At 44.4% G+C, this 19,736-nt stretch overlaps 2 protein-coding genes across 2 annotated transcripts; one reads left to right on the top strand and one right to left on the bottom strand.

Moving 5' to 3' along the window:
• The first annotated feature begins 2,930 nt into the window (after positions 1–2,930).
• Positions 2,931–17,392, top strand: DIABLO (diablo, IAP-binding mitochondrial protein). Its single transcript, XM_008577462.1, has 6 exons — positions 2,931–3,015; positions 3,872–3,998; positions 9,127–9,258; positions 10,538–10,648; positions 10,826–10,922; positions 17,177–17,392. The coding sequence occupies exons 1-6, from the start codon at positions 2,966–2,968 to the stop codon at positions 17,371–17,373; spliced, it is 714 nt and encodes a 237-aa protein (XP_008575684.1). The 5' UTR covers positions 2,931–2,965; the 3' UTR covers positions 17,374–17,392.
• A 918-nt stretch (positions 17,393–18,310) lies between these two features.
• Positions 18,311–19,600, bottom strand: B3GNT4 (UDP-GlcNAc:betaGal beta-1,3-N-acetylglucosaminyltransferase 4). Its single transcript, XM_008577461.1, has one exon. The coding sequence runs from the start codon at positions 19,537–19,539 to the stop codon at positions 18,478–18,480; it is 1,062 nt and encodes a 353-aa protein (XP_008575683.1). The 5' UTR covers positions 19,540–19,600; the 3' UTR covers positions 18,311–18,477.
• Positions 19,601–19,736: the final 136 nt, after the last annotated feature.

Genomic DNA, 19,736 nt, shown 5'->3' with positions numbered 1-19,736 from the left:
AGTTCACTGAGGGTTGCGATCCGTTGCCGGACATGAAAAAAGACAAAAAAAAAAAAAAAAAAGTCAAAATGAACTGGATGTCTAAAGCAGACAGGAAGAGGGCCGTGATAATGATGGCAAGGCAAAGAAATGAGGTATCACATAGACTATCTTCTTTAGACTGAATTATGCACGAGTCTGATGTATTCAGTCATATGACTTACTGATGACTTGCTATAGAAAATAGAGGATGCCTTTTTGTTAGACAGCAATTGAAGAAAAAGGCAGTAATGTAAAATTTCTCAAGAGAATCTTTCCAAATGGTTTTACGTGAACTTTGAGCGAGATGATGATTCTTAGCTTTAGTTACTTGATTGCTGTAAAATACCCCAAATCGGGTGGTGACTAGAGGCTGCAAAGGCTAGATAGAACACATAACTGCCTTGAGACATCCATTTGAAAGATGTGAGTTCAAAAGAAACAGAATCTGGCCTATTTTTAATAGTTTGTCTTTTTCATCTGTTTGGTGTGGGGTGATAGTAAATCTAAGCCATAGTTTCTTTCCTGTGAGTAGACAGGACATAGAAACCCTTCAGATGACCAGTTCTCTGGGGGAGCAATTACTACTCACTGGCTTCCTGAGCAGCTTGATAATGTTCTGCTCCTGTTTTTAGCCAGGCTGCAGCCGAGGCAATGATTTGATAATAAGAGATCCTGATTAAATTAAGAGCCATTTGCTTCTGGATGATGATGTTGATAAAAGGGTTGATGTCCACACTGCCTGCTGTTTCACAGGTCAAAAAAATCTTTCACTAAAAACTATTACAAAAAGCAAAATAATCAGAATCAGCACCAGGTTTGTGCTTTCTTTTCTGTCATTGTCACATCTGGGCAAGTGTCTATTTGCTGAAATCCCGACCAGATCCTTTGGTCTCATATTTGGAGGAGTTGAAATTGGAAGTGGGCACATTGAGAAGGTGCCTGTATAATGAGTCTGCAAACCGCTAAACTCTGTAAATTAAAATCGAGCACTCGGGGAGCTCTTGGTCATCTATGCTTGGTTCTCACAAACATGTGCATGCTCACACTTGTATGTTTTTTAAGACAACAGCTTTTGCTTTAGTTGGGCAGACATAAGTGACCGTTGTTTGTACAATGGTTCTTCTGGTTCCCAGACTCAGAGTAGATGGGGCTGCTCGCAATGTCAGTTTGCTAGAAAAGGAACTATTGGCACTATAGCCCACATACAATGTTTAGAAATGCAAGACAAGAAGGGGCTTGCAATACCCCCTTGTGTATCGCTTGCTCAGCCCAAGTCAGGAACTCTGCAAGGACTTGGTAGTCCTGTGGGCTGTAGTGGTGACACAGGCAGAGGGCGGGCAGGGTTGTTGTGCGCAGCAGCCTGAGAGCTCAGGGACCACGCGGAGGCTATAATTGGTCTATTGACCACACCTAGTTGTTGAGTGCTGCGCTGCCTGAACATTTCAGCTCTGCCGAGATCGCTGGAGTGCACGCAAGCCTACCTTCGGCCCCAGACCAGAGAACCGTGGAGCTGGAGCGGTGGAGTCGTGGAAACTTTGCCAAGTGAGTGGAATGGGGAGAGAGGGAAACTAGTGGCTGGCACTGAGGGGAGTCGCTCAGTAGGGCAGCAATGGAGATAAACTACTGGTTTGTGATTCTTACTGATTCCGTCTGTAGTGGGAGTTAGCAGGGCTGGGACAGATGCACAAAAGCACCGTGGGGAAGGAGATGAGCCCAGGATCAGATTGATGCCCACCACTTGGCACCCTTGCAGTCCTGCTGGCTAGAAGGCAAGCACGTCTGACCACAAAGCAAAGATCCTCAGACTCTGCTATTGACAAGCCTGGAGGCCAAGGGAAATGCAGAGGGGCTGCAGTGAGGGACCCCTCCCCAAATGGGTCCCCCCCCACCAGGCAGGGCTGACAGCTGGGGCTGCAGCTGAGTGACAGGAAAGGAAAGCTTTATTCCACCAGCCCATTAGCGTCACTCACAGCATTAAAAATGCAGGAGGTGGTGAGAGGAAAGGGCTGGGGATGAAGGCTACTGCAGCAGCTGGGGTTGGGAAAAGCCAGGCTTCGCCCTCCTCAGAGCTGAAGAACAAGAGCAACTTTTGGTTTAGAAGGAATTCTGTAGTGTAGAAGAAAAGAGAGCCTCCAGATGGTTGCTACGGGGAAAATCGGCACTTGGGGCTTCTTTATAGCCTAAGTAAAATGTGCTTACTATTTTGAGGGCCAGGGCCTCGTCTATTCTCGGCTGTATCTACCCTGCCTAGAACAGTGCCAGGCTCAGCAACGCCCGCTGAGCGTCCGACGGAGGCTGGGCACGGAGGGGAGCCGTCCTCTGCGTGCTTAGGGAGTCAGGGTCTCTCTGGGGCTTCCTCGCGCAGGGCGATGCCGGCCTCGACCACCATCCACGTGCTGCAACTGCTACGGGAGCTGCTCGCCTTCGTGCTCCTCAGCTACACGGTGCTCATCGGGGCGCTGCTGCTGGCCGGCTGGACCACCTACTTCCTGGTGCTGAAGTGACAGCGCCGCCGCCCTCTCCTTGCCCCCGCCCTCAGCCCCCGCCCCCGGCCGGGGCACCAACCCCGCGCTGCTCCGCCTCCCGCGCATGGCCGAACACAGCTGGCCTGGCTAACCGGACGACCGTCCGCCTCACCCACAGGCCCCGACCGCAGGCCGGGTCCCCCCATCCACGTCATGACTCCCCACTCAGCTCCGCCTTCTCAGGCCCGGTCCCGCCCCGGCCCGCGCGGAAGCTCCGGCGGTTGAGCTTCCAATGCGGCCGTTTCAGCCGTTGCCCTAAGCCCCGCCCGCTGCCTTCACGTCTGTCCAATCCCGACGGCTTCCTCGTGTGGGGGCGTGGCCATGGGGCCAGGGCCTCTTGGGTGGGGGCCGTGCCGCGTCCCACGTTGACGAGGCTGCGTCACTTCCGGCGTGTGCGTCCGGCGCTCGCCCGCCGCGGGATGGCGGCTTTGAAGAGTTGGCTGTTGCGGAGCGTATCCTCCCTCTTCAGGTACCACTGTGGCCGTGTAGGTAGCAGGAACGGAGGGAGGGAGGCGACGCAGAGAGCGCTGTGGCCGAACCCGCAGCGCCGGCCTTGCTTGCGCGCTCTTCTCTTGTCGGCCGAGCCCGGCGGCGGCGTCCCTCCCCGCTCAGGATAAGTCTGAGAATGGCCCCGCCACTGTCCCCTCGGCCAAGCCCCGGGTTCCTTTCTCTTCAGGTATTCCATATACTAAAAGCTTGTCCCCCCAACCCCGGGCTGCCTTTATGGGGCCGCTTAGCCTGCCGGCCAGCTCTCATCAGCCTTTCGAAGTCCCTGTGGAAACTGAGGGGGAGAAGGGACCACGACGTGGGGAGAGGCACCGGAGGGGAACGGATTATTAGACGACGGTCACCCTGAAGGCAGAAGGGGCCCAGGAAATGGTCACAGGGGAACCTCAACGCGGGCGTCCCCTCTTAGCGCTGCAGGGCTTTTCTAGCGGACCGTCAGAGAAACCTGGACCCCAGGCTAGGGCCCCGAGCCAAATCCTGCCAGCACAAACGTTTGTCTTGGCATCAGGTTCCTAAAAAGCTTTGAGGCAACACTTTAAACTTCCACACCTGATGTCTGAAAACTCCAAAACCCTTCGGCCCGCTTTCCCGCTCGGCGACGGTTCGTGGGGGCTCGGTCGCGGTTGCTTCTTTTAGCGAGTCAGGGCTTTCCGGGCCACCACACTCCCCACTGTGCTCTGTCACCTGGAAGGCTGCCCCTACGTCCTCATTTAGGTTCCTGCTTAGCCCGAGTTTGAGTTTCCAACACCTGCAAATAAATCGAAGAACATTTTACAGATTGGTGCTTGTGCCTTATTAAATTTGACTTCTGTCTCTAGGTACAGACACTATGTTCCTGTCGTGGCTAACTTTAAAAAGCATTGTTTCTCAGAATTGATAAGACCATGGCACAAAACTGTGGCGATTGGATTTGGTGTAACTCTGTGTGCAGTTCCTATCGCACAGGTAAAGTACTATGGTGTGGCTTAGTGTTTCTTGTGTAGCGTGCTATGTCCTCTTCAAGTCTCAAGTGGGCAGTGAAGCATCAGACAAGCTACCAGTTTTACCCAGTGCCCCCACCCCCCACATGATGGTATGCTTTCTACTGTACCAGCATCTTCTTTTCAGAGTTGAGCAGATATATTAATATTCCCATTTTGATTGTCTCATTTGGTAGGAACAGCATGTCGAGTTGTATGAGGGTAGAGAGAAATAAGAGCATATTATACTCTATCAACAAAGTAGTCTTTGGGGCCAAGCCTGTGGCGCACTCGGGAGAGTGCGGCACTGGGAGCGCAGTAGCGCTCCCGCCGCGGGTTCGGATCCTATATAGGGATGACCGGCGCGCTCACTGGCTGAGCGTGGTGCGGCTGGTCTCAAAAAGGACAAAGACAAAAAAAAAAAAAAAGTAGTCTTTCATTCAACAAAAATTTATTGAGCAACTTTTATGTACCATACACTGGGAATGTAAGTGAGCAAAACAAAATCCCTGCTCTCATAAAATTTATATTCTGGGGAAATAAAAGGGGAGAAGATAAAACAAATATAAAATGAAGAAAACGGTAGGCGGATAGGGAGTACTAGAAGGGGGTTATTTGTTTTAAATAAGAGTGGTGAAGAAGAACTACTCTGATGAGGTAAAATTTAAGTAGAGATCTAAATGATCTGAGAATGAAACATGATAATATCTGGTGTGGGGAAGAGCTTCCCAGGCAGAAGGAACTCAAGTGCAAAGGCCTAGAAGCAGGAGTATACCTGATATGCTTGAGGAACAGCAAGGAGGCTAATGTGGCTGTACTGGAATGAGGAAGGGAGACAGTAATAGATGAGGCCAGAGTTAACTGAGGATCAGATTGTGTGTATTGTACTTCATGGACCATTGTAAGGCTTTGGGTTTTATTCTGAAAAAGAAGCCATAAGGATTTTACCACAGGATTAGATGATCTAAGTTATAAAAGGTTGCTGTGTGGAACTAGGAAGACCAATAGGAGGCTGTTGCTATAATCTAGGCACGAGATGATAGTGGCTTGGACTAGGCAGGCAGCAGAGGAGGTAGGAAGAATGTGGCCAGAAGGAGTTGCTGATGTTTTGGATGTAGGGTGTATAACCTAGATTCCAAGATTTTTTGAAGGCCTGAGCAACTGAAAGAATGGAGTTTCCTGGGATGGAAAGCAAGAGTTCAGTTTTGCATACTGGCCAGCTAGAGCCAAAAAAAAAAAAAAGCTCAGTTTTGGAAATGTTGATCTGAGATGTCTAGTAGACATGTAAGTGGAGCTGTCAAGTAGGCAGTTGATATGAAAGTGACACCTCATTAAAAAAAAAATCATTGGTTATGTGCTTTATGGGGAAGAGCAATATAGGAAACTAACAAGCCTCACTTCAGCAAAATATTCCTGATACTTATGTGTGTGTTTATGATGACAAGATTAATTCCATTTATCACAAGTGTTTTCAGCATCTTCTGAGGCTCACTCATGAGCCCTCACCTTACTGTGCCTCAATTCAGCTGTCATCTCTACATGCTTATTAGTCTTTAGTCCTAAAACCCTCATTTTCAGCCACAATTAGGACAATCTTTCTTTCTTCCTTCAAAAGATTTTTTTGGATTTGTCCTTTCTCAGTTCATGTGCTACTATCTAAGCCCCCATTACCTCAGTTCTGGGCCACACAACTGGAGCCTCTAGTTGTTCCCCTGCAGTACAGTGGTCATACTTCCATTCTTGGAAACCCACCCTTACTCTCCATTATGTGTTACAAAACTGAAATCCAACTAATTCTCCCCACACTCCAGTGCCCTAGCCAGTCTCATCTCCCTCGTGCTATATGCTCCAACCAGGCTAGATTCCTGGACATGCCCTGCATGCCACAGATGTTGTTTTTTTGTTTTTTTAGTTTATTTTATTTTTTTTATTGTTTCTTCCTCCCTAGGATGCCTGACCATTCTAATCCTAGCTGTCTTCAGTACAAAGTCCCACCTCTCTTTAAAGCCTTTCCTAGTTCCTGGCTAGTTTATTTTATTTTTTTTATTGTTTCTTCCTCCCTAGGATGCCTGACCATTTTAATCCTAGCTGTCTTCAGTACAAAGTCCCACCTCTCTTTAAAGCCTTTCCTAGTTCCTGGCCAACAGTCATCTCCCTCTTTCTGACCAGTTAATATTGTATATTTTATTTGATGATAATCCCTGTGGCACTCTCCTGAGTCAGCAGAGCATAATGGAAAGGAAGCATTTTGGAATGAAGATTTGGTTTGAGGTCGAGATGTGACTTTTTGGGAAAGTTACACAACTACTCTGAGCTTCCATTTCTTCATCTGTAAAGAAAAGAAGTGATAATACCTGGACTGTTGTGATGAACAAGTGAAAATGCATTGTATAATGTAGCACATCATGAAGACTTAAGTTATCAGAATATTATGTCAAAATTAGCTTTTATTGGAACCCCTGGGTATTTTATATTTTAATTAATATTATTTTTTACATTTTATGATGTTGTTGCAGAGCAGTTGGGAGGGAGAGGGAGAAGGAGAGGGGAAAGGGGAAGGAAATGGGATGGAAGGAGGAGGAAGGAGGACGGGCAGGATTGAGGCCTGTGGCACTCCCCTTATTCCACAGGGAAGACCAGGGGGCTTCCAGTGGTGGTTTGGTCATTGCCAGGCTGGGTGAAGATGTCAGAGGAGTGTGGCAATAGTTCTCGCCTCCCACCACACCAGCTTGGGAACCTGGGGCCCTTCCTGCTGTGGCTCAGTGGTTGTCGCTGGGCTGGTTGCATATGTCAGGGTCCCATGGCCCCCGACCAACCTGGCTCAGGAGAACCTGGAATGCTTCCTGCAGCAGCTCGGTGGTCATCGCTGGGCTGGTTGTGTGTGTCGGGGGCAGGGAGGCATGGCCAAGGTGCTTCCTGTAGTGGCTTGTGGTCGTCTCTGGGCTGGTTGCGGGTAGGGGGTGTGTGGCTGAGGCCCTCAGCCCCCCATCGCCTTGGCTTGTAAGAGCCCAGGGTGCTTTCTGTGGCAGCTCAGTGGTTGTCGCTGGGGTGGTTGTAGGTGTAGGCAGGAGGCATGGCTGAGGCCCCTGGCCCTCCTCCTTTTCTGGCTTGGTAGCCCAGGGGACTTCCGGTCCTTCTAGGTGTTATAGGTGTTCTTTGGTGAAATAAGACTTTTACTAGTTAATATCAAACTTTGTCTCTGGTCGTGGGTACTTTGTTTTTTCTTTCAGTTCTGTGTTGGATTATTTGCTGTTCCCACCACTTAAACTCTGTACTGGAACTAATTTGTTTCCTTTGCTTACTTCTAAAATAGGGGAACTTCCTTTGGGGACCAGCACTTGAACTCTGTGGTTGAGCTAAATTGCCGCTTTGCTGCTGATTGCCTAGGGAAGACTTTTTGTGTAGCTCAGGTTTTAATGGTTGACTTTATAGGTACTTCTGGGTCTCATGAGATCCAGCACACCTGGGTTGTGTAGCAACTATGGTCTGGGCCTGAGTCTCTTCATCAAACTGCACCCCATGCAATTCTATATTCCTGACCAGTCTCTGAGTGGTCCTATGCCGATTGGGAGGCAGATCAGCTGTCCTTGATGTGCCCCATTGTTCCCTCGGTGGACCCATCTACCCCCAACCTGTGCTCCAAACACTTCCCATGGGTTGGGCCATGCTCCGATCCTTTGTGATGATTCACTGGCCTTTGAGTGGCTCCTTTTTTTCAGTTGTTGTGGCTCCTCGCTCCTTTGTGGGTTCACAGGAACCCTATTAGTGGTGTTGCAGACCTAGGGGCCACCAAGGCCCTCTTCTCTCCTTCCACCTCCAAGCAACTTCTTCCAAAAGGCACAGCTGCAGGTTTTGCCAGCTCCGTGCACTCAGCAGCCCCAGCCTGGAAGTGGCCAGGGCTCAAAACGGTTGGAGGGCTTTTTTTTTCTCTCATTGTGGCTTCTCCCACCTTCATGCACTCCGTAGGTCTCTCCTTCTCCTCCCCTGAGCTCTAGTGGCCCCAGCTTGGCTGTCGTTGCGTTTTTATAGTTGTAAATTGGTTGATTTGTGGGAGAGAGTGACGCTGGGGACTGCGTATTCTGCCATCTTGACCAGAAGTCAAAATTAGCTTCTTGTGAGGAGAGTTAATGTCATTCTTTCCTTTGTAGCCTCTCAATGCAAGGTACATAATGAATACCTAATAATTATTTGATTGAGTGAAATATAAATATGATAAATAAAATTTCTTAATCTGTTCACATATCAAAAATATTTGCTGCTTTCAACATGCAGTGTATTTGGGAGTTTATACTCCAGCAAAAACAAGACAGAACAGATGATAGAGCAATTGCTTTCTTTGTTAGTTCTGATACAATATGTGCTCTGGTGAGGAGGAAGAAGGCAGAGTCATGGATGACGTGTCATATCAGTTGCCAGTATTTAGGTCAAGGTAGCCACATTCCCTTAATTCTTGAGGTAGTTTTTTTTTTTTTTTTTCTTTTAACATAATAGCTATGGTCAGAGTGGAGAATTTCCCCACCACCCATTTACTTTGCTTAGACTCAGCTTAATCCTCATCAAGTCTGTGAAGACTTTCCTAATCTATTATCACTCAACATAGAACTGATTGCTCCCTTATGCGTGCCCACACTGTAGTCCATACAGACTTCTGCCACAGCTCCCATGATACTTGACTCCATTCATTTTTCTAGTTCTCTGTTAGCCTCTGTTATCCTCCTGTCCCTGCCCCTGAAATCTTTGAGGGCAGAGAATATGTCTTACTTATCTTTATATCTCAAACATCTAACATTGCATTAATGAATGAATCATAACCTCATGAATTTGTTGGTTATAATCACTGGCATTTTATTTTATATTAAAAAAATACTTTGCTCTTTGGAGCAAAGAATGAAAGTAGGTAGAAAGCATACTCTGGAATTACTTCCTTATATTGTCTTAAACAGCCAAAATAAAGCCTTTAAAAAAAAAAAGTTAACCCAAAGAAGTGTAGTGCACTCACAGCTTAAAAACTAAGCAGCATAAGAATTATGTTTTTATTTGGCTGTCTATGAATGACAAAGTTCTCAGTTTGAGCTTCAATTTAGAAGTTGAGTGACAGTGTTTGTGTCTTTCAGAAATCAGAGCCTCATTCTCTTAGTAACGATGCATTAATGAGGAGGGCAGTGTCACTGGTAACAGATAGTACTGCTACCTTTCTCTCTCAGACCACATATGCATTGATTGAAGCAGTCACTGAATATACGAAGGTATGTATGTCTTCTCTTGTTAAGTCTTGACCTTCTAAATCATGGTTTAGCAAACTATTCTAGTACGATACCTATGTTTCTATTTTATTAGAACACAGCCAGGCTCATTTGTTTATGTTATTGTCTATGACTGTTTTCAAGAGTTTGAGTATTTTCAACAGAGATTATAAGGTCCATAAAGCCTAAAATATTTACTCTCTAGCCCTTTACAAAAGCTTGCTGAGCCTTGATCAAAATCACTGCTTTTAGGCCGGCCCGTGGCTCACTCGGTAGAGTGCGGTGCTAATAACACCAAGGCCACGGGTTCGGATCCTATAAAAGGATGGCCGGTTTGCTCACTGGCTGAACGTGGTGCTGACAACACCAAGCCAAGGGTTGAGATCCCCTTACCGGTCATCTTTAAAAAAAAAAAAAAAAAATCACTGCTTTTTTAGGCTTTTTCCAGGAATCCTTTTTTACAGAAAAATCTTAAGTATGACAGCCCAGTATATAAAATGGGAGCTAAGTTGATCTGGTTTAATTAGGGGTAAAGAGGTAAGAGTCTACCACCAGAGGCTTCTCTGTGAGGACTATGTAAAAAAACATTGATCTGAGCTAATGGGAAAGGAGAATATATGGATAATCAAAGACAAAATTATTTACAAGTTTCTTTTTTTTTTTTTTAAAAAGATGACCGGTAAGGGGATCTTAACCCTTGACTTGGTGTTTTAAAAAAACATTGATCTGAACTAATGGGAAAGGAGAATATATGGATAATCAAAGACAAAATTATTTACAAGTTTCTTTTTTTTTAAAAAAAGATGACCGGTAAGGGTATCTTAACCCTTGACTTGGTGTTGTCAGCACCACGCTCAGCCAGTGAGCGAACCGGCCATCCCTATATGGGATCCGAACCCGTGGCCTTGGTGTTATCAGCACCGCACTCTACTGAGTGAGCCACAGGCCGGCCCAAAATTATTTACAAGTTTCATTTATACATTTATTCTACCTATATTTTCCAGCAGCTTTTTTCTCAATCTTTTGTTTTCCCTCTGCATTGGGTTCTCTTTCTATATCTGAATTGCTAATAAACTTTTAAAAACACAAAATTTTATAGGTAGAATAATGTCCTAGAATGATACCTCTACTTCTTGCAATAACAGTGCAATTTCAGTGAGGCAGAAGGACTGAAGAGCCAGAGTGCTGTAATTGGACTTTACCTCCTTGAGGTGGAAATCTCACTAATCCTTTTGATATGCCTCATTTATTTTACTCAGACTTTTTTATTCTATATTTGTAGGCTGTTTATACCTTAATCTCTCTGTACCGAAAATATACAAGTTTACTTGGGAAAATGAATTCTCAGGAGGAAGATGAAGTGTGGCAGGTGATTATAGGAGCCAGAGTTGAGGTAAGCAAAAAGTTATCAGTCATTTCTATATCAGTGCTCCTACCTCATCGTGGTATCTAAATTATTGAATTAAGGTGTCTAACCAGTAACTGTTCTCTAAATTTACTATTTTGAATAAGTCCATTTAAATGTGCTAAACCTTTATATGATGTCTAAAGCACTTTGCTTAATTTACAGATGACTTCAAAACAACAAGAATACTTGAAGCTAGAAACCACTTGGATGACTGCAGTTGGTCTTTCAGAGATGGCAGCAGAGGCTGCATATCAAACTGGTAGGTTAAAGTTGTTTTTTGTTTTTTTACTAAAGGGAGTACCTTTTGGGTTTTCATCTAACTGTGTAATGAAGGATTTAGATTAGATGGCCTAATTGATGGCCCACTGTGTCTCTAATATTATGAGAAAATTTTCCCATATCCATTATATTAACCAACATTTTATTTGCACAATAGGGAGAAGCTAGGTTGTCAATACCTGGAAAATGAACCAAACCAGTAGTAGAAGCTAGGTTGTCAATATCTAGAAAATGAAAAATAAGAAAATGATAAGACTATTGCCATTTGAAAATCTGATTGCTTCCAAATAGTTTAAGCATTTTATTTCTGTGTAATCCAGACACTTTATTAATAATTAGTCATAGAATGACACAGTTGGGTGAGATTTGAGATCTGTGTGAACCTTTTTGTACAGATGGAGAAAGTTAAGACCTGAAATCATAGTGGCAAAACCAGGACACATTATTGAGTATTTGTCTATCTCAGGCTTTGTAATTAGCATTTCATAGGTACTTTTAATTTAATCTCCTTGAAATTTCCTTGAAAGTAGGAGTTATTATTGTTATTCCCACTCTACAGATGAAGAGACTAGGGGACTGGTGGGTTAAGTAATTCTCCTAAGATGCCAAGGTATGGTAAGAAAGCTGCCAAACAGATTTAGCCGAGTAGGTCAAATTCTAAAGCCTTTGCTACTGGTAGTTAGGGCTTTGGTCTCTGCACTTGAGTGCCCCAACATAGAAAATGCAGTTATGTGTTTTGAGGAAAACACTAATTTAACATCTTACCTGATTGGTCCCAAACTAGCTAGGCTTATAAAATTATAGCCTGGGATCAGCTCATATTAAGAAAGTATGTTAAGATACTTTTGTTTTCTGATTTCAGGATAGCGGACTAGGGTCTCCAATACCAAACCTTAAAAATGTTGCTTTTTAAGTAAATTAATGCTGTGTGATCATACTGAAAAAAATAATTCTTAGTGAACTAAAAGCTGGGTAATCAGTCTTAAAACAGAATTGGAATGAAGAGTGAAAGCAGCATTATAGAAATGCTAAACCAGAGGTGGCAGCAGGGTTCCCACGTGCAGTGGATAGAGAGATGTGCCAAGGTACATCAAGAACCTCCCCAGGTAACCTTCACCACTTGCCTAGGCAGCCTTAGATCTAGAAGGAGAAAAGGAGAGGAATGTGTAAGTGTTATGTGAAAAAGTAGACATTTTCCCAAAACTGATTGAAAGGGTTCACAACAGTTCTAAACAGAATTTTAAAAACAAAAAATAAAATCATATGTCAAAAAGATCCAGAGAAAAATCCTAAAAACTACTTGAAAAAAATACAAAGGAAGTAGAGTCAGACATCAGTCTTCTAATCAGGAACACTAAATGCAAGGTGACAATAAATCAATAGCCTAGAAATTTATATCTAGCCAACTATCATTAAAATGTGAGAATGAAACATATTTTCAGACAAGCACAGACTCAGAAAGTTTACCAGCTGCATATACTTTCTGGAAAAAGTACTCTATGAAGAAGGAAAATCAGTTTTGAAAGAAGCAACTGAGATACAAGAATAATGAACAAAATTTATAAAACTTTTCAAAAGTTCTGAGTGTAAAACAAGTTTTTAAATAAATCAGTTTGGGAAAGAAGTGAAAGCATGCTACGCTTTCTTGTTTGGGAAGAAAAGATAGATACTGGCTTAACATTAAATGTTGTTAAACACTACAAGAAGAATTAGTAGGGGAAAGGGACAAAGAAAACTTGATAGATTCAACTAAGGCAGGAAAGGTTTAAGAAAAAATACAGCGTGCTAATACCAAATAAAATGTAGGAATAAGTTTAGACATCAGTAACTGCAATAAGAATAAACTTGTTAAATGACATTTTTAGATTGTGTTCGAAAAAATAATTGTAGCCAAAACTGTTTACAGAGGCACACCTAAAACAAAATGGTACAGGAAGGTGGTAAATTATAAAAAGATAAACTGAACAATTATTATTATTATTTTTTTTATTTTTATTTTTTGTCTTTTTCCGTGTCCGGCAACGGTTCGCAACCCTCAGTGTCGCCCCCGTACCGGACCGGGACCAGCAACGGGATCGCAACCCTCGGTGTTGCCCCCGCGCCTCGCTCAGCCAGTGAGCGGGAACCGGTCTGTATGTGGGATCTGAACCCTTGAGGGGAGCGCCACCGCGCTTCCCAAGCGGCGCACTAGCACAGTGCGCCACTGGGCCGGCCCAAACTGAACAATTATTAATAAAAAGAAAATCATCCAAAAAAGCTAACAACAGTGTCAGAAGTCAGAGAAAGGATTCAAGGGGGAAAAAAAAGTGGGTCAAAGAACAATTCAAGGTAATGTCAATCATGAAATGTATACCTAATAAAGCAAAAACTGACTAAAAAGGAGAAACCGAGTTTTATACACATCTCAGAAACTCACAGATCAAGAAGACCAGAAAAATTAAAGCTATTAAGGATTGGGACAGAATGATTTTAAAAGTTTGCCCCCTTACCCCCCCCAAATACTATTATTTTAAGACAAAACCTATACAAAAATTGATTTTGTACTGGGTGACAAAGGAAGATGACAAAGTCTTTTAAAAAATTGATATACCACATTCACTGACCTTCAACCCACCACCAAAAAAATTCCTTACATCTATAAAATTTATATTTTTTTTTTGGCAGCTGGCCAGTGCAAGGAATGAACCTGTGGCTTTGGTATTACAAGGCTGAGTGCTAATCAACTGAGCTAACCGGCCAGCTCCATCTATAAAATTTAAAAACATGCTTTTTTAAAACCACGTGCTAAAGAAGAAATTAAAATGGAAATTTAAAAATATTTAGAACTGTGATGACAAGTGCAGTATATAGCAGAACCAAGGGGTCATGGACAAAAGATCATAAAGAAAAAGTTGTACCTGTAAAGGCATATGTCATAAATATAAAGATCATGAATAACAGGTAATGGTCACTTTCACAAGAAGTACCAAAAATAAACTGAACTTTTAATTCAGTAAATTAGAAAAAGAAATAAATTGAGAAAGGTATAAGAAGAAATTAAATAGAAATAGTTAATCAAAAAGGCAAAATATTTCCTTGAAAAGAATAAAAAACTAGGCAAACATTTGGTAAGTATGACTTTTTAGAGAGAAAAAGTAACACCAGAAAGGGCTATTATAAATAGATTTTTAAAAATTATATTAGAATATTATGATATTTATATAAATCCCAAACTGACTCAGAAGTAAAGAATCCTTGTAAGACCAATGGCCATAAAAGTTGAAATGGTATTCAAAGATTTTGCACCCACTGCTTCCCCAGCCCTCTATTCCTGCCCATTCTACACTGGGGACAGCAGAATTTTCTCACCATTTTCCCCTTCCTACCATTATCCCTCCTTTGAAAGGATCTCTCCACGATGACGCTGGACAACCTGAGGCAACTGAGACCTGGCGGGCTCCTGGCTGAAACCATGAAAAGGAAGCTTAGCACTCCTACAGTGTCCCTGTTGAAAATAATAACTGAATTATGTTTTTTTCATGGACCAAAAAATTTTTTGTACTGTCCCCTTATCGATATCACCCAGTTTTAATCATAATCTTCTGAAGGATGGGTCCCCCTGTCTGTTGTGGGAGAGCTCTTCCTCTTTCAATACCATTAGCCATGGAAAGAAAAACAAGAAAACAACAAAGATTCTGTGCCCCCCAAATTGACACCAGGCCCAGGCTGTTTTGTGGGAGAGTTTTATTAAATCTTCGAACAATATAATTCTTACATTACAGAAAGTGTACCAGTGCACAGAATATGAAGACAAACCTCCTATTATAATTGTATGAAGCCAGTGTAGCCCTGATCCAAAATTGGACTAGGGCAGCACCAAAGCAAAAGAACTATAGTTCAGTATCATTTCTAAATATAAATTTGGGGCCGGCCCGTGGCTCACTCGGGAGAGTGCGGTGCTGATAACACCAAGGCCCCGGGTTCGGATCCCATATAGGGATGGCCGGTTTGCTCACTGGCTGAGCATGGTGCTGACAACACCAAGTCAAGGGTTAAGATCCCCTTACCGGTCATCTTTTAAAAAATAAATAAATAAATAAATAAATATAAATTTGCTCTCAAAATACAATGATAGTTCAATGTTGAAAAAAACACTATCAACATAATTCACTACTTGAGAAAAGCCACCCGTGTAATCATATTGATATATGCTCAATCACCTTCAATAAAATGTAGTACCCGTTTATGAATTTAAGTAAACTTATGAATAGAGAGAATTTTCTTAACATGATAAAGGTTAAGTATTCCTACTTAATAGTGATTTATCAGAAGCATTTCCATCGAAGTCAGAAATAAGAGAAGGGCCTTCTGGTCAAGATGGCAGAATAGACGGTCCCCAGCATCACTCCCACAAATCAACCCATTTACAACTATTAAAAAGCAACAACAGCCAAGCTGGGGCTACTAGAGCTCAGGGGAAGAGGAAGAGAGACCTACAGAGTGCTTGAAGGCAGGAGAAGCCATGATGAAAGGAAGAAAAGACTGCTCCAACATTTCGAATCCTGGCCACTGGAATTGGTGAGTGCAGAGAGCAAGAGCTGGCAAAAACCACTGCTGTGCCCTTCCTATGAAGTTGCTTGGAGGCAACAAGGGAGAAGAGGGCCTTGGTGGCCCCCAGGCCAGCAGTACCACTAACAGGGTTCCCATGGACCCACATTGGAGTGAGGAGCCACAACAACTGAAAAAAGGAGCCACTCAGAAGCCGAATGTAGAAACAGATGGAGCCAGGGACTGACCCCTCCTGCTACCAGGCAAGGAGCACGCCAAAAACACCACTTCCACGTGACCACAGCCACCACTATAGCCATGGCTGCCACAGAAGTGTCTAGAGGCCACAACTACCATGCAGATGGCCTGCCATTCACTCACATGCATTGACACAAGGAGAGTCACCAGCAGAGACCAAAGAACAGAAGAGGATGTCTCTCTCTCCACAAAGTCCATTCCAGAGTGACAGAAGAAGCATCTACTCTACGATAGTAGTGGGGGACCAGAACACACCTCTTAGCGTTGGACAGATCATCTAGGCAACAAATCAACAGAGTAACTGTTACTCTTTCAGAGGGACAGAAGAAATCTAGAGTTATCAGAGGTGTGAGGAGGAGAGAGAGGGATGGGGAGAGATTGGATAAGGGGCATAAAGAATAAGTACTATTTGTAATATATATGCTAATATTGATTTGATCAACATACGTCAACGTTGAACCCCAAAAATATGTATAACCAATTTATGATTCAATTTAAAAAAAAGATAAATAAATTTTTTTTAAAAAATGAGGATGCCTGCTATTTACCACCACCTGTCAACATTGTCCTGAAGGTTCTTGTTAATACAGTAAAAAAAATGAGAAGGATGCCTGCTATTTACCACCACCTGTCAACATTGTCCTGAAGGTTCTTGTTAATACAGTAAGAGTGAAAAGAACAATGCAAGTGTTCTGTAGATGAATTGATAAACAAAACATGCATATCCATATGATGAAATATACTAGCAGCAGGTAAAATGATAGAGCTCAAAACACATCTTTATTTATTGTTATTTTTTGGCAGCTGGCCAGAATGGGGACCCAACCCTTGATCTTGGTGTTATCACACTACACTGGAACCAACTGTGCTAACCAGCCAGCCCCTCAAAACACATTTCTAAATGAAAACAAAATTACAAAGTATGTTCAATAAATACCTTTTATGCCATTATGTAAATTTATACTAACAAATATTTTTCTATGCATTCCATATGTATATCATCACATTTTAAAAGATAAGATACCCTCTAAACTCCCAAAAGAGGTCATCTCTGAAGATTAAGTATAAGGGGATGAGAGAGATCTTTGACAATTTTATTAGTGATCTCTTTAAGTTGTCAAAAAGAAATGTATGACTTGTATAGTTAAAACTAAAGTTCATAAAAGATCTGTACTAAGAGCTGTGTAATTATGAAGATGATTGTGGAAGTTACATTTAGTACTTATATTAGCTGCTAATAGCAGAAGAAAAATACTGGCCTAAGTATTTATGCAGGCATGAATGTGGAAAGATCTCTGCTCTGTAGAAAGCAAGCAGGCAGAGAGGCCAGGGAAAGTGACCCCAACAGGGGCTCAGATGACAACCACAGAGCCCTGAGGTTTTCCTTTTATCCATGTGTGCCTTCTGTCCTACTCATCTGCTCAGCTCAGTTGTCTCATCTTTTGGCAGGAGCAGATCAGGCTTCCATAACAGCCAGGAATCACATTCAGCTCGTGAAATCGCAGGTGCAGGAGGTGCGTCAGCTCTCCCAAAAAGCAGAAACCAAGCTGGCAGAAGCACAGATAGAAGAGCTCCATCAGAAAACACAGGAGGAGGGGGACGAGAGAGCTGAGCCAGAGCAGGAGGCCTACCTGCGTGAGGATTGAGGGCCTGAGCCCACTGCCTATCTGCCCACTCAGTGGAAAAATCAGGGGCGGACACCATCCTGCCCAGGGTCGGCACCACTCTGCACAGAGAAGAGGCAGCAGTCCTGCCTTGGTCGATCGGGCCAGAGGCCTTTGTGAGCTGTGAGTGCCTGACCCCTTCCCCTGTGGTCTCAGACATGTACTGGACCTGCCTCTTAACCCTCATGCACTGTACCCTGTTTAACATTTCACCCCACTCAGCACTACTGCTCTCACTCACTGATCTTTTTACCTCACACCCAAAGCATTTCACCAACCTTGCCCAGAGAGAGGGGGTCCCTTTGTGTCATGCCCTTAAGTTCAGTAGCTATTTAACCTTAGTTTTCAATCGTTTTACCTCACACCCAAAGCATTTCACCAACCTTGCCCAGATAGAGGGGGTCCCTTTGTGTCATGCCCTTAAGTTCAGTAGCTATTTAACCTTAGTTTTCAATCTTACTCATATTTTCAAATATGATTATTTTCTCCCTCCATAAGGATATGAGTTTTGGGGGGAAAGGAGAGCCTGTCCTATTTGTAAGATTTATTTTTAAGTGTTTCTAATGCATTCTCATATGGATTCACTGCCCTGTAAGTATAGCTTAGGCCAAGGAGTCAAAAGTCTATTATTATTGAGGGAATGAATACAGAGTGTTTACCTGGTGCTCTCAACAGGACTTATTCTAACACATGCCTCTCATTTTCTTCTTTGAGTTTCTCTATTGTATCCAAAGGAGAATAATTTCTTTTGCATTTTAAAAAAAAAAGCGTTGTATGTGTCTTCTGGTGCCTTATGCAGCCTCCCTCCTTCACCCCCCCAGACTGGTAGAGTCCCAAGGGGCTCCAAGAATCCCCCCATAGATTTCTAGCAGCATTTGCTATGCATTGGCTCCCATTCAACACATGCTGGACAAGGTAGCAGGTTTCAATGTTTTTAATCAGAATTAACATGATGGGAGGGGAGGGGATTACAAAAACGAAGTCAGCATTTCCTGTAGACCAACAAGGATCAATTTTCAAGGTTCTGTTTCTCATGATAGAAAATCAACACTGTGTCCACTCTAGGGCTGTTGCTCCACCCACCCCTCAGAGCTGGGGCATGGGGGCAGCTGCACACTTGAGCCCCTCATCTGTCACCAGCGCCCACATGGTCCACATCTCCAGGGGGCTGAGGCGGTGCACCAGCAGGAGCCCTCTGTACAGGCAGGGGTCCAAGGGGTTCAGGGGCTGCTGGATTCCAAATGTTTTGAATCCAGCATGGTGCGTGGGGTTCACCCCCAGCTTCCTCAAGCACATACCCACAAAGACATCATCAATGGGGAAGAGTTCAGCCTCTTCCATGGCTGTTTGGAGGCGCCTCACAGTGGCTCTGGACATGACATATCCTCCACCCCCAGCATAGGGTGGGTAGTGGCGAGCCCTGTACATGGAGCGCGGGATGAAGTATTTGACCTTGGTGTTCCTGTTGGGTAGGGCCTGGCGGATGACATCTCCTACCAGGAGGTCCTGGGCTGGGTCCCAGCCATCCAGGAACTCCAGCACATTGGGAACATGGACAAAGACATCATCATCTCCCTTTAGCATGAAGTGGGCCTGGGAACAGGCAGCTGCCACCCAGCGCTGCAGGTGCAGCTCTTTGAGTGTCAGGTTGAAGAAGTCCTCAGCAAAGTCCCACTGTAGGATGTCATCAAACTCTCCGCTCTCATAGGCCAGCAGCTGGGCTGGGGGCACAGGGCCTGCCACCCCTAGGAGGAACACCAGCTTCAGCTGCCGGCCCCTAGCCCAGCCACCTGGCCGACCCCACGTGCTGCGGATGGCTGCACGCTGCTCCACATGACCAGGCTGTGACTTGATGGCCAGGAGCAGGAAGGTGTCCTTGGCACAGCCTGAAGGCTCCAGCAAGATGGAGAAGTTTCGGCAGTGGCGATAGGTCAAAAAGAGGTGGTGACGGCTAGGCAGGGACAGGGAGGCATTGGCCACTGTGTGGTTGGGTTGACACTGGCTGTGGTGGGGCCTTGGGGGAGCCCAAAAGGGCTGGCAGGTCGTGGGGCTCCCCACCAGCTTGGCCTCCTTCTTCAGGAAGAGCAGGCAGCTGAGCAGCAGCACAGCAAGGCTGTACGGGACCAGCCAGGCCAGCCTGCGGAACATGGCAAGTCCCTGCAAGAAGAAAGCACCTGAGCTGGGCCCCAACTGTGCTCCCCTCCCCTGCTCTGGGTCCCTGTCCACAAGAACTGGGTAAGAGTTACCTGTAACCTAGCAGCTATGTCCCTGCTGGCTTTGGGGACTTCCTTTTATTCTCAGCATGTCCTCTGGCTCTTCCAGAGGTCCCCCCCCCCCCCCCCCCC

This window comes from Galeopterus variegatus, unplaced genomic scaffold (genome assembly GCF_000696425.1).
Source record: "Galeopterus variegatus unplaced genomic scaffold, G_variegatus-3.0.2 Scaffold1518, whole genome shotgun sequence".
In the NCBI taxonomy this organism is placed as follows: domain Eukaryota; kingdom Metazoa; phylum Chordata; class Mammalia; order Dermoptera; family Cynocephalidae; genus Galeopterus; species Galeopterus variegatus.
Note: the sequence above shows the minus strand (reverse complement) of the source record. Positions and strands in the feature narration are given on the sequence as shown.

Bases quoted from the DNA above. Each gene is read 5' to 3' on its own strand.
- B3GNT4 (XM_008577461.1), bottom strand. From the start codon at position 19,539: ATGTTCCGCAGGCTGGCCTGGCTGGTCCCGTACAGCCTTGCTGTGCTG.
- DIABLO (XM_008577462.1), top strand. From the start codon at position 2,966: ATGGCGGCTTTGAAGAGTTGGCTGTTGCGGAGCGTATCCTCCCTCTTC. The intron at 9,259-10,537 runs GTATGTATGTCT...CTATATTTGTAG, and splicing joins CAGTCACTGAATATACGAAG to GCTGTTTATACCTTAATCTC. The intron at 10,649-10,825 runs GTAAGCAAAAAG...CTTAATTTACAG, and splicing joins TTATAGGAGCCAGAGTTGAG to ATGACTTCAAAACAACAAGA.